General features: G+C 42.6%; 1 protein-coding gene across 1 annotated transcript in view; it reads left to right on the forward strand.

The window, feature by feature from the left end:
- The window catches only part of LOC120993573 (gastrula zinc finger protein XlCGF26.1-like), a 36803-nt gene extending 27240 nt beyond the window's left edge, over positions 1 to 9563 (forward strand). Inside the window, exon 5 of the mRNA XM_040422048.1 lies at positions 9433 to 9563. Within this exon, the coding sequence (XP_040277982.1) occupies positions 9433 to 9563 (131 nt within the window). The remainder of the gene's footprint in view (positions 1 to 9432) is intronic.
- The last annotated feature ends 5538 nt before the right edge of the window (positions 9564 to 15101 follow it).

Consider the following 15101-nt stretch of genomic DNA (forward strand, 5'->3'; position numbering starts at 1 on the left):
CACATGAGTGGTGTTACAGTTAATGTATTGTTTGATGGAAAAACATTGATTCATGGCATAGGAAAAAACTTCCTTGCCAGGTCGCATATAGGAGCAACACGTACGGATCTTATGCCCGCATTTATAACTGCCGAGAAACCGCAACCAAACTGGAGAGGCTCGTGCCCCCTCAGTAAATAGAGAGGGGCAGAGTCTATTACCCAGCGTGGGCGCTCTGCGGGCTGAGCACAAAATGCCACCTTTCAAGATGCTACACCATTGGTCATCCGTTGACAATATGGGTAAGTGCTTTCTTACTATGTGGCAAATCTGCGAGTATTGTGTACTATAGGCAGTGACAAAAACAGGCAGACGAGAATGCCGTGACTGGTGAGTATTCTCAGAGCGACGTGTGCGATTGTGGTGAGTAAATAGTAATGTCTGTCTGGGTATGGACAGGGCCTGCTTCTGGGCGTGTTCCAAACCATGCTGGGAATATTGTCTGATGGAGAGGCGAGAGGCCGCAGAGCGCATCTCCATGCGGCATGTTGCGTCCTGAGTGCAGTTACGTCTAATGCGAATAAACTCACCCTTAGGAATATTTTTGGCAACATGAGGAGGATGGCAAGATGCCGCATGGAGAATTGTATTGCCCGCAGTTTCCTTGCGGAAGGTGCGGGTATAAATTAAATTGGTGCGCGCATCACCCTCAAGAGACAAATCCAGGAAGGAAATACAAGTGGCATGAGAATGCAGAGTGAATTTCAAATTGCATGTGTTGCAATTTAAAAACTCCCCAAAGAGTGGTATGGCCGCCACATCGCACGACCATATGAATAGCAGGTCGTCGATGTAACGGCCATAGCACTCCAGAGAGGATGCCCAGGAATTATTTGGGGAGAACAAAAATGCCTGTTCCCACCAGGCCATATACACGTTGGCCAGGGAAGGGGAGAATTTGGCTCCCATAGAAACTCCCGATAATTGCAGGAAAAACCTGTCATTGAACATAAAAAAATTGTGTTTTAATAGAAAAAAAAACACATCGCACACGTAGCCCTGAAAAGGAATAGAAAAATTTGAATACACATCAAGAAACCAACTTAATGCCTTGATGGCCAAATCATGTGGAATAACGGTGTAGAGGGAGGTCACGTCTGCAGAAATCCATGCAAAACGTGACTCCCACTTTAGGCTGTGAAAGGCCTGCAGAACACTCCTTGTGTCCTGCAGGAAACCGGGTATATCCTGCACCAGAGGCTGGAGCAGAGAATCAACCCAGGCTGAGAGATGTTCCGAAAACGAGCCAATGCCCGACACAATAGGACACATTGAAGGAGGAAAACCTCCCTTGTGCATTTTTCAGTGGTGCATGGTGGTGATACAGAGGGTTTAACTGTGCAAGGCCTGGAGAGGGTTACTCCACCATTAAGGGGTGGTAATTACAAAAAATAGCTTTTGAATTGTGAGTCTACCTGGATCTTCAAAATGGGATCCACCATACCGAGTGGACTTAATCGGAAACACGATTTGATGTTACATTACTGAATTTTTTATTTATTTATTTTTAATTGACAATTTTTATTATTTTCTGTTTTTCACAGCAAGTTACAAGCTTTAGGTCAAGTTTTGAAAAAACATTACAAATGACATAAAGGAAATCAGTTTTACATCCAGAAAATTGTCAAATGTTCAAATAAACTAACAGGTAATGAAACCCAACATAGACAGGTATCAGCAGTATTCAGACAAAAGCATAAGTAGAGCAATTAGAATACTCCAGAGTAAGCATGGTATCCAGGGACTTAGACTATGTTTCCTGTGGTGAAACGGAATGACAAGTGGGGTAGAAGGGACGCATTTGCATAACATGAACCAGCGGGTAAATACAGAATAGGTATACATTACACAAGCTTGTCATACAAATTTTCTATATGTTTTCCAGGGCGACCACACTTTTAGGAAAGAGGATCTAGAGTGAGATTCCCAGTGAGAGATTTCTTTTAGCCTATAGATCTGGTCAACTTTATTGATCCAATGATCAGTACAAGGGATATCGGAGGACAGCCAATGCATAGGTAAGAGTAGTCTGGCAGCTGCCAGCATAAATGTAAAGAGAGAAGATTTATGTATACCTATGCTACCTATCCCCAGAGATAACAGAGCTAGTTCAGATGTGCAAGGGAGGGAGGATTGGCAAATCTGGTTGCACAGCTGGATGATCCCGTGCCACCAGGGGTTGATTAGGTCACAGGACCACCAGATATGCATAAAGGTACCTTTAGATACATGGCACCTCCAGCAAGTATCTGAGGAAGTTGAGCTATACAGGCATGTTTTGTCTGGGGTCTTGTACCATCTCATAAGAATTTTATAGCTGTTCTCCTGCATGCGTATGCACCTAGATATCTTATGTGGGAAGATTAAGATTTTGGAGATCTCCTGGGGCGACAAGTTTCGTTGTAAATCTCTCTCCCAAAGGCCCACAATAGCCGGCTTAGGAAGGGAAGAGGGTGATTTTAGGTGTCTATATATTTTTTAAATAGTTTTGGATGGATATATCTTACTGCAAATCATTTCCTCAAACCAGCTTGTTTCCCTCGTTTGGGAGGTGTTTTTTCGCCCAGAGGAGTGATTCTGTCCTAAGGAAGTGTAATAATGTGGGATTGTGAATCTGAGTGCCAAGTATTTTGCAAATTTCAGGATCAGCAATAACACAGCCTTCCTGGTCGAGTAATTGCGAGACTGAAATCTCAGAAGTTCTTATGGCAATTGGGCAGCTCTCCTTTAATTCTTTGGGTGCCAGATCAACCATATCTCTTATGAGCAGAAGAGGGGAAGGGAGAGTAGGGCTTTCAGGGTTAGAGGTGAACCGTTTCCAAACCTTTAGGGTGTTACGAGTAAGAAGATTGGAAGTCAAACCATGTGATGTGAGTGGTCTACCAGATAGCATAAGGGCCCTAACGGGTGAAGGGAGTAGAGCATTCTCTAATTTTGGCCAAAATTTATGAGATGGTTCTCTGATTAGGTCTACAGGGAGTGCAGAATTATTAGGCAAATGAAAAATTTGACCACATCATCCTCTTTATGCATGTTGTCTTACTCCAAGCTGTATAGGCTCGAAAGCCTACTACCAATTAAGCATATTAGGTGATGTGCATCTCTGTAATGAGAAGGGGTGTGGTCTAATGACATCAACACCCTATATCAGGTGTGCATAATTATTAGGCAACTTCCTTTCCTTTGGCAAAATGGGTCAAAAGAAGGACTTGACAGGCTCAGAAAAGTCAAAAATAGTGAGATATCTTGCAGAGGGATGCAGCACTCTTAAAATTGCAAAGCTTCTGAAGCGTGATCATCGAACAATCAAGCGTTTCATTCAAAATAGTCAACAGGGTCGCAAGAAGCGTGTGGAAAAACCAAGGCGCAAAATAACTGCCCATGAACTGAGAAAAGTCAAGCGTGCAGCTGCCAAGATGCCACTTGCCACCAGTTTGGCCATATTTCAGAGCTGCAACATCACTGGAGTGCCCAAAAGCACAAGGTGTGCAATACTCAGAGACATGGCCAAGGTAAGAAAGGCTGAAAGACGACCACCACTGAACAAGACACACAAGCTGAAACGTCAAGACTGGGCCAAGAAATATCTCAAGACTGATTTTTCTAAGGTTTTATGGACTGATGAAATGAGAGTGAGTCTTGATGGGCCAGACGGATGGGCCCGTGGCTGGATTGGTAAAGGGCAGAGAGCTCCAGTCCGACTCAGACGCCAGCAAGGTGGAGGTGGAGTACTGGTTTGGGCTGGTATCATCAAAGATGAGCTTGTGGGGCCTTTTTTTTAGGTTGAGGATGGAGTCAAGCTCAACTCCCAGTCCTACTGCCAGTTTCTGGAAGACACCTTCTTCAAGCAGTGGTACAGGAAGAAGTCTGCATCCTTCAAGAAAAACATGATTTTCATGCAGGACAATGCTCCATCACACGCGTCCAAGTACTCCACAGCGTGGCTGGCAAGAAAGGGTATAAAAGAAGAAAATCTAATGACATGGCCTCCTTGTTCACCTGATCTGAACCCCATTGAGAACCTGTGGTCCATCATCAAATGTGAGATTTACAAGGAGGGAAAACAGTACACCTCTCTGAACAGTGTCTGGGAGGCTGTGGTTGCTGCTGCACGCAATGTTGATGGTGAACAGATCAAAACACTGACAGAATCAATGGATGGCAGGCTTTTGAGTGTCCTTGCAAAGAAAGGTGGCTATTTTGGTCACTGATTTGTTTTTGTTTTGTTTTTGAATGTCAGAAATGTATATTTGTGAATGTTGAGATGTTATATTGGTTTCACTGGTAAAAATAAATAATTGAAATGGGTATATATTTGTTTTTTGTTAAGGTGCCTAATAATTATGCACAGTAATAGTCACCTGCACACACAGATATCCCCCTAAAATAGCTAAAACTAAAAACAAACTAAAAACTACTTCCAAAAATATTCAGCTTTGATATTAATGAGTTTTTTGGGTTCATTGAGAACATGGTTGTTGTTCAATAATAAAATTAATCCTCAAAAATACAACTTGCCTAATAATTCTGCACTCCCTGAATAGTTATTCTTGCATTTTAATACAGATTTTTTTTTTCTTTTCATCGTCGCATTCTGACCGCAGCGCCATAGATAGTACAGCGGATGTGATTGGTATTGCAGCTCAACCCTATTCACTTCAATGATGCAGAGCTGCAAATAGGCCGGGTGTCCGATGTACAGTGATATCATATGGCCAACGGAGAGGCTGCAGAAATGCCTTTAACTCTTTAAAGGGGTTGTCTGGGTTCAGAGCTGAACCTGGACATATCCCCGTTTTCACTCTGGCAGGCCCCTGATATGAGCATCGGAGCATTTCATGCACTGTGCTCCCACTTGCCCAGCGCTGGATCACGCCAGGAAGGGCACTTAAAAAAAAATAAAATCACTGCTAAGTGGAGGCTTCCGCATAGCAGTATTGCCAGTGACGTCACTGGCACTGATGAGTGGGCTTTAGTGCTGCCCTAGCCAGGCTAGGGCAGCACAAAAGCCTGCCCATTGGTGCCGGTGACATCACCGGCAACACTGCTAGGTGTAAGCCTCCGCCTAGCAGTCTCCATGGAGAGCCTGGTACGTCACTGGATTCCCAAAAAAAGACTTTGCCTGCACGATTCAGTGCAGGTCAAAGGAGAGCATCGGAGCATGAAATGAAAGCAGCTCTGAACCCGGACAACCGCGTTAAATACCAAGACACCTTTTAACACTTTTTCTCTAACGGTCTTAGGCTGAGCTCCACCCGACTTACGATGGCCCGGTCTAAGCGCTGCAAGGATCTCCTGTGCAGTGGAGAGCGGGGGCTCAGCTCCATTTTCGGCTAAAAGAAAACTCTGTTACATACAACAAAGGTACCGTTTTTAAGTTCTGGGTGGCACATATAACGCTATTTGATCAGTCTAATATGCTCAAATGTGGTGACAGACTCCCTTTAAATGGCGACTTTCATATATGTGAATTATGGATGGAGAGTCATGTGGTTGTAGGTCTGGATGGAATGTATCTCATCAGGATGTAAAATGCTCATTGTTTACAATGATTCCCATATGAAAAGGTCTCGGAGTATCCCAGGAATCTCTTATACTTGCTAAATAGGAGTGTGAACAATAGGGCTCTACCCAGCAAATACATTGTGTAAATGAAGGACCATCTCAGGAGGCCAGAAAATGCTAAACTCTTGAGGAGGAGGTGGCACCATTATTCTTCTATTGTCTATGGTAATGAGGGAAGCCAGATCTGATGATGAAAGGTTTCACTGATTATTAAGGTGGGACTGGGCGTCTCCTGGGGAAGAGGAGGAGCAGATAGATATAGCCACCAAAGGGGTATAAAAGACCCAAGCATGGCCCAGAAAGCTGGAATTCACCAGGTTAATTCACTTGGATCACTGATTGCTGAAGAGAAGACACTGACTGGAGATCAAGTCCTAAGTGTGTGGAGGGTCCATGTCTGGTAAGTATCACTGAACTGACTGTAAGGCCTAGTTCACACGAACGTATGGCTTTTATAGTTTTTTGCGGTCCGTTTTTCACGGATCCGTTGTTCCATTTTTGAGTTCCGTTGTGTTTCCGTTTCTGTTCCGTTTTTCCATTCCGTTTTTCCGTATGGCATATACAGTGTACAGTAATTACATAGAAAAAATTGGGCTGGGGGTAACATTTTCAATAGATGATTCAGAAAAAACGGAACGGATACGGAAGACATACGGATGCATTTCCGTATGTGTTCCGTTTTTTTTGCGGACCCATTGACTTTAATGGAGCCACGGATCGTGATTTGCGGCCAAATATAGGACATGTTCTATCTTTCAATGGAACGGAAAAACGGAAATACGGAAACGGAATGCATACGGAACACATTCCGTTTTTTTTGCGGAACCATTGAAATGAATGGTTCCGTATACGGACCGTATACGGAACACAAAAAAAACGGCCCGTACACCCGCAAAAAAAACGTTCGTGTGAACTAGGCCTAAGGCCTCATGCACATGACCGTAGTTATAGTCCGCATCCGAACTGCAGTTTTTGCGGCTCAGATGCGGACCCATCCGTTGCTCCGTTCCGAGGCCCTGCAAAAAAAATATAGCATGTCCTATTCTTGTCCCTTTTACGGACAAGAATAGGCATGTCTACAATTGGCCGCCTGTTCCGTTCAGGTACACGGGCGGCTTCCATTTTTTATGGACACGACCGTATGTGTTTTGCAGTCAGCAAATTGCGGATCCGCAAAAAAAAAATGGATGACATCCGTATGCCATCCGTTTTTTTTGCGGATCTATTGAAATGAATGGGTCCGCATCCTATCAGCAAAAAAAACGGAACGGACACGGAAACAAACAACGTTCGTGTGCATGTAGCCTACCTCCCATCATAACTGGACACTGATTTTCCACACTTCTTCTTGTATTTAATTTCTTGCTCTGAACCTTAGAATCAGACCCAGTAAGGGTCCATTCACACGTCCGCAATTTCGTTCCGCATTTTGTGGAACGGAATTGCGGACCCATTCATTTCTATGGGGCAGCACGATGTGCTGCCCGGATCCGGAATTGCGGATCCGCACTTCCGGGTCCGCAATTCCGTTCCCGAAAAAAATAGAACATGTCCTATTCTTGGCCGCAATTGCAGATAAGATAAGGCATTTTCTATTAAGTGCCGGCGATGTACGGTCCATAAAATGCAGAATGCACATGGCCAATGTCCGTGTTTTGCGGATCCGCGGATCCGCAAAACACACACGGACGTGTGAATGGACCCTAAGAGGGAGGAAATTCTTACAATGGGAATAACTCTTTCCTGGAGGTTCAGTGATGGCAGCAGTGACTGGTGATTGTCCGCACAGTAGTGTGTAAGTAATTGTACGCGCAGTGTCCATACATGTGATAGTACATACCTGTAACTGTGCCGGGAACACGGACAATCACCGATCCTGACTGCCATCACTGGACAACACCAAAGCATCAATAACAGGAGGAAAGAAGATTACTGACAGGGGGAATCTTTAATTGGTGTCTGATTTGTCGATACGTTATTTTCCCCGTAGACACTTTTATTTCCAGCACCTCTATAGTTATCTGTACATAGTAATATAATAACGGTCTCTATACAGAAAGCAGTCAGTACAGAATATAGTAAATATCGCCCCAAAGTCAGTTATTATAAACAAGCTTAGAAGTGTCATAAAGCCGTCCAGAATGTTTTTTAAAGAGGACCTTTCACCGATTCTTACACTATGAACTAACTATACAGACATGTAGAGCGGCGCCCGGGGATCTCTCTGCACTTACTATTATCCCCGGGCGCCGCTCCGTTCTCCCGCTATGCCCTCTGGTATCTCCGCTCACTAAGTTATAGTAGGCGGAGATTCCGCTCACTAAGTTATGGTAGGCGGAGTCTGCCCTTGTTCTGCTCTAGCGCTGGCCAATCGCAGAGCAGAGCTCACAGCCTGGGAGGTTATTTTCTCCCAGGCTGTGAGCTCAGCAATGCGATTGGCCAGCGCTACAGAAGAACAAGGGCAGACTCCGCCTACCATAACTTAGTGAGCGGAGATACCGGAGGGCATAGCGGGAGAACGGAGCGGCGCCCGGGGATAATAGTAAGTGCAGTGAGATCCCCGGGCGCCGCTCTACATGTCTGTATAGTTAGTTCATAGTGTAATAATGGGTGAAAGGTCCTCTTTAAAGCTTTTTTTGTGCCCTTATGACTTGAATAAATTCTTCATTAAGAAAATTAGCGACTGGAGGACAATCTTCTAGTTTGGAACTATATTAAAATGAGGAGAAAAGCAAATGGTTAAAAGAGCTTTATGGTGATTATTATTATTATTAATTCTTTTAGATTCCATCACATTTCTGGCACTTGACCAATCCAATATAAAATGTATATAAAAGGCCGTACAGAAACAATGTCAATCAGAAAACAGATTCTAGTGATTTTACCATAAGAAATATGTGTCAAAGCCTCATTTCTACACCTGGGTCCATGTGCCAGTCTCTAGGGGCTGTTGGGATCCATGTACCAATCTGTAACTCCTCATCTCCCACAATGAATTAAATAAAATGATAGAGAATACTGACATATTACTGTATTATAAATGCATTACCAGATTCCTTTCATTATGTATAATGGTAGTATCATGGTGTGGCTCACTGTGACACGAGTTGCCATGTTTCCTCACATTGGTTGCTCTGGCATACTAGCTATGGTGGAAGGCATGTAGCCTGGTTCCCATGGGTATGTACGGCAGCCTGTGTGTATACTGTTCTTTCTCCCCTCCCTGTTGTCTGGTTCTTGTGGGGTTAATGTCTTGGTCTGGCTGTGGTTACTAGGTGCTATACTGTATATTCCTGTTAGCTGTGGGCCTGGAGGTCAGTCAGTCTTCAGCTCTGGTGGCTGCACGAGCTATGCACCTGACATGGGTTTTTTCTATCTGCCCTGTCTGTGTGGTCACCTACATCAAACTCACCTTGTCCGGTTCCATGTCTTGTGTGCAGCTCTGTCTGTTCGCCCATGGACTAACACTGCATGGGGAACAGGTATCTGCTAGTCTGTTTTTTTGCCTTCCTGAAGAGGCCTCCTGGGTTCTCTGGAGGAAGGACATATTCTCCATGTATCCAGCTCTGTCTGTGACCACCATGCATCCGTTTCGCATGGAGTCCAGGCCTCTGCTTGTCTGCCGGTCTTTGAAGCTCTGCCTGTGATCACAATGCATCCGTTCCATATGGGGTTCAGGCATTTGTCTAGTTTTCTGGTTCCCGTTATGTCTTGTCTAAACAGTGTCCTGAATTTGTTTGGGTTCCTGTTTGTGTTCCTGGGTTGCAGTCTGTCCCGTGTCTTTCTGGATTGCTAGTGCTTGCACCAATGTCTGTCTCTGCTTGTAAGTGGCCAAGTTCACCGGGACCATCCTGGAGGTGCCACGAGCATCACTAGAGAAACAACAGGAGCGTAGGGAGTTAAATAAGTGGCTCAGAAGCTCATCCAGGAAAGAAGGGTTTGGGTTCATGGAGAACTAGGCCGACTTCACGGTCGGTTACAGGCTCTAAAGTAGGGACAGGCTGCACCTCAATGGGGAGGGTGCAACTGCCCTGGGGGAAAAAAATGGTTAGATGGCTGGAGGATCTTTTAAACTAGGATCTGGGGGGGGAGGTGTCATACTAATAAGGGGGTAGATAGAGAGTGGGTTATCGAAGGGGACAGTGGGGATTTAGTGGGGGCTGGGGTTAGCAATGAAAATAGGGAGAAGACTGGGCATAACTATACATTTATAAAAAAAAAAATAGAACTGATGGTAACAAGAACCTGTTACATAAAAAAATTAACCAAGGTAACAAAAAAATCCTGGATAATCACTTTACAGGTAATAGTAATTTAATATGTATTTTCACAAATGCCAGAAATCTAGCTAGCAAAATGGGGGAGCTGGAGGCTATGGTACTAGAAGAACACATAGATGTAGTTGGTGTGGCTGAGACATGGTTGGACTCTTCGCATGACTGGGATGTTAATATTGAGGGTTTTACACTATTTAGGAAAGACCGGTGATGTGTGTCTGTATGTGAGGAGTGATCTCAAGACAAGTGTGAAAGAGTGGGTGAGGAGGGTGAGGGTGTGGAAACCTTATGGGTGGAAATTCAAAGGGATATAAACACTGAAAAAATAATACTTGGTGTAATCTATAGACCCCCTAACATCACAGAAGAGATAGAAACGCAACTGTATAATCAAATAGAGCGGGCCGCACAGGCTGGTACAGTAGTCATAATGGGAGATTTTAACTTCCCAGACATTGACTGGGGTCATGGTTCTACCTCAACTGCAAAGGGGAGAAAAATTCCTCAACTAGCTGCAGGACCACTTTATGGGCCAGTTTGTAGAAGCTCCCACTAGGTGCGATGCTCTGTTGGATCTGGTGATTTCTAATGATACAGAGCTTGTTGGTAATGTTACGGTTCGAGAAACACTAGGTAATAGTGACCACAATATAATTATATTTACCCTAAACTATAAAAAGCAAACTCTGTCAGGCAGAGCAAAGACACTGGATTTTAAAAAGGCTAATTTCTCTGGGTTGAGGGCAGCATTTCAGGGCATAGACTGGGAGCAGCTACTGTCACATAATAATACAGAGGTTAAATGGGAGGACTTCAAATCCACATTGAGTAATTGCACTAAAAAATGTATCCCTTTAGGTAACAAGTATAAACGGTTAAAATTAAACCCCCCATGGCTTACAGCTACTGTATAAAGAGCAATAAAGGACAAAAAGAGGGCATTAATAAAATAAAAATCTGAGGGGTCAGCTGTAGCATTTGAAGATTACAAAGGGCTTAATAAAAACTGCAAAAAGGAGATAAAATTAGTAGTGTTGATCACGAATATTCAAATTTCAAATTTTTATCGCGAATATAGGTACTTCGAAAATTCGCAAATATTTTGAATATAGTGATATACACTCACCTAAAAAATTATTAGGAACACCTGTTCTATTTCTCATTAATGCGATTATCTAGTCAACCAATCACATGGCAGTTGCTTCAATGCATTTAGGGGTTTGGTCCTAGTCAAGACAATCTCCTGAACTCCAAACTGAATGTCAGAATGGGAAAGAAAGGTGATTTAAGCAATTTTGAGCGTGGCATGGTTGTTGGTGCCAGACGGGCCGGTCTGAGTATTTCACAATCTGCTCAGTTACTGGGATTTTCACGCACAACCATTTCTAGGGTTTACAAAGAATGGTGTGAAAAGGGAAAAACATCCAGTATGCGGCAGTCCTGTGGGCAAAAATGCCTTGTTGATGCTAGAGGTCAGAGGAGAATGGGCCGACTGATTCAAGCTGATAGAAGAGCAACGTTGACTGAAATAACCACTCGTTACAACCGAGGTATGCAGCAAAGCATTTGTGAAGCCACAACACGCACAACCTTGAGGCGGATGGGCTACAACAGCAGAAGACCCCACCGGGTACCACTCATCTCCACTACAAATAGGAAAAAGAGGCTACAATTTGCACAAGCTCACCAAAATTGGACTGTTGAAGACTGGAAAAATGTTCCCTGGTCTGATAAGTCTCGATTTCTGTTGAGACATTCAAATGGTAGAGTCCGAATTTGGCGTAAACAGAATAAGAACATGTATCCATCATGCCTTGTTACCACTGTGCAGGCTGGTGGTGGTGGTGTAATGCTGTGGGGGATGTTTTCTGGCCACACTTTAGGCCCCTTAGTGCCAATTGGCCTTCGTTTAAATGCCACGGGCTACCTGAGCATTGTTTCTGACCATGTCCATCCCTTCATGGCCACCATGTACCCATCTTCTGATGGCTACTTCCAGCAGGATAATGCACCATGTCACAAAGCTCGAATCATTTCAAATTGGTTTCCTGAACATGACAATGAGTTCACTATACTAAAATGGCCCCCACAGTCACCAGATCTTAACCCAATAGAGCATCTTTGGGATGTGGTGGAACGGGAGCTTCGTGCCCTGGATGTGCATCCCTCAAATCTCCATCAACTGCAAGATGCTATCCTATCAATATGGGCCAACATTTATAAAGAATGCTATCAGCACCTTGTTGAATCAATGCCACGTAAAATTAAGGCAGTTCTGAAGGCAAAAAGGGGTCTAACACCATATTAGTATGGTGTTCCTAATAATTCTTTACGTGAGTGTATATTCGTAATTTCGAATATTCGATTTTTTTTTTAATCAGTACACATGATCCCTCCCTTCTTCTAGCTTGCAGACCAATGAGAAGGCTGCAGTATATTTGACTTTAAGAGTAGTGTTGTTTGCGAATTTTTCAACTTACAACTATTAGACAAAGAAGATTATAGCCCTATATTAGCTAAATTGCTCTATATTCTTTTTTTCCGAATATTCGCTATATTGCTATAACTTCGTTTTTTCGAATATTTATAATATTCTAAAAAGAATATAGCGAATATTCGGAAAAAAAAAACGAATATAGAGCAATTTAGCTAATATAGTGCTATAATCTTCTTTGTCTAATAGTTGTAATTTTTTTCTCATCTGAAGTTCAGATTGGAAAAAAATTACAACTATAAAAAAAATTATAGCACTATATTAGCTAAATTGCTCTATATTAGTTTTTTTCGACTATTCGCTATATTGCTATATATTCTTGTTTTAGAATATTACGAATATTCGAAAAAACAAAGTTATAGCAATATAGCGAATACTCGGAAAAAAAAAACTAATATAGAGCAATTTAGCTAATATAGTGCTATAATCTTTTTTTTAATAGTTGTAATAGTTGAAAAAACTAAGTTATAGCAATTTAGCTAATATAGCGCTATAATCTTCTTTGTCTAATAGTTGTAAGTTGAAAAATTCGCAATAAAAATTCGCATTACGAAAATTTGCATATTACACGATCATTACCTTGCCGATTTTTCGAGTAAAAAAATTGTAGAATATAACGAATATTCGAATTTGCTAATATTTGACGAGTATTCTACAAAATATTTGCAAAATATTGCGAATTCGAATATGACCCCTGCCGCTCATCACAAAAAATTAGCAAAGAAACAAAATGAACAGCAGGTAGCAAAAGAAAGCAAAACAAATCCCCAAAGGTTTTTTAAATATATAAATGCTAAAAAAAAACTAGGTCTGAGCAGTGTAGGAGAGTACCTGGTGTGGTGATAGATGGGAGGTACGTGCCACGGGCGGTCCTGGCCCCAGTAGAGTAAGAGCCTGAAAAGTGCATTTTGCAACGGTTATGCTGTTAACACACGGATTCGGGCCGGCTCTTACTGGGAGCAGGCAGAGATGCGGGTGGGTGCCTGTCTCCCCACGGTCCAGGCCAGGTTTTGCAGGGAAGGGTTAAAACCTGACCAGCAACAAGGGTGTGGTGTGCAATGTGGAGGTTTTTGTTCTCTGGCTGTGAGAGTGAGAGGTGGAGGTGAGCTGGGCTGTGTGCTAAGGCCTGTAAAGGACTGTGCGGGAAACCGCAGCTGAAGCCAGGAGGGATCAGTGTTCTGTGGCTAGAAGCCGGACCCAGGGACTTACTTCACCAAGGAGAAAAAGGTGACATTACTCCTGGCTTTAAATAGATTTTGCTTTATGTGACGGAAACAGGCCTCAAGTAGCCTCCAGCAGGTTTGGGCCCCATTCAGGGACTTGCTGTGATTGAACTATTATTTTGCTGTTGTGTGTGACCACTCTCCCTATGAACTGCACCGTGCCTCTCTCGGAGGAGGCAAAGGAGAAGACAGCCTTTGTCACCCCCGAGGGGTTATTTCAGTACCAAGTTTTGCCCTTTGGCCTGCATGGCGCCCCAGCCTTCCAGCGATTGATGGACGTCATCCTACGGCCCCATCGTCTATATGCTTCGGCATAACTGGACGACATCATCGTGTTTAAATAGAAATAAATTGTGATGGCACACTCGCATTTGGGTTAAGTATGGGGATTTTTATTGTTATATAAATAAAGAGTATTTGGTGGTAATTATTTATATTTAATAAATGATGGTATAGATATAAAAAAATATATATATATATATATATATATTAGGTACGTTAGGGTAGATTGGGTACGTTAGGGTAGAGTATAGAGTCTATTGGACAATGGTATATAGTTCAATGGGTATGATGGAGTAGGGTTCCCTAAAGTTGTAGTTAAAAATAAGGAAAAAAATGAAGTATATATAAAAATAAAATAAAAATAAAGTAAAAATAAAAATAAATAAAAATAGTGTCCAAAAAATATTAGAAAAATGTTCAAAGAGTTCTTTAAGAGGTCCTGGAATCGATATATATACAGTCCAAGAAGTTCTAATAATATATTGTCTGTCTTCAGTAAGATAGTGCTGTTCTTGAGAAGGGTGCAGTATATGCGCATATAAAATCCAATTGATAAAAATAGAACAAAAGTGCAGTGCAAAAAAGTGAAAAAATTGAGAAAATATTTTAAAAATAGAGAGATACGTGCTCAATTGCAATTACTATGTTGTGCACAACAAATCAATGTTGCCTTTTGGCATACAAGTGAAAAAATGTGTTGTGAATAGTTGCTGATACTGGTACAGCTTTGTTAGGACCTGTATTCACCGGATTACCAAGTGTTGGTGCCCGCCTTTTAAAGAGAGAGCGACTCTCCTAGCAGTTCTCCAATTCACTTGGATTTGGGTGTGAAAATGTCCCGGTATTATTATTACATATGTCCGTTATTGTGGGCAATATAGCATATGAAGTTTAGGAGGAATATTAGAAAGAAGAGATTTACTTTACCCCTCTTCAGTTGATTACGATATTTTCCGTTCTGCAAGGACCTGCGTGGCGTCCCACGTGATCGCTTGCCTTACCGTGTGATGCTGCACGTGATGATGATGCAGTCTGGCGTCACACGATGCTTTCTTTCTGATTGGCCAATCTCCTTCTCTGCGGGAAATTTAAAGATATCACGGTAGCATGTATTTCCTTCCGATGATTTTTAGTTCGCTATGATTAATTTCTTTATGGTCCTCACTGCTTCCTCTTGGTCAAGAGGAAGCAGTGAGGACCATAAAGAAATTAATCATAGCG

The sequence above is a fragment of the Bufo bufo genome, chromosome 3 (assembly GCF_905171765.1).
Source record: "Bufo bufo chromosome 3, aBufBuf1.1, whole genome shotgun sequence".
Classification (NCBI taxonomy): Eukaryota; Metazoa; Chordata; class Amphibia; order Anura; family Bufonidae; genus Bufo; species Bufo bufo.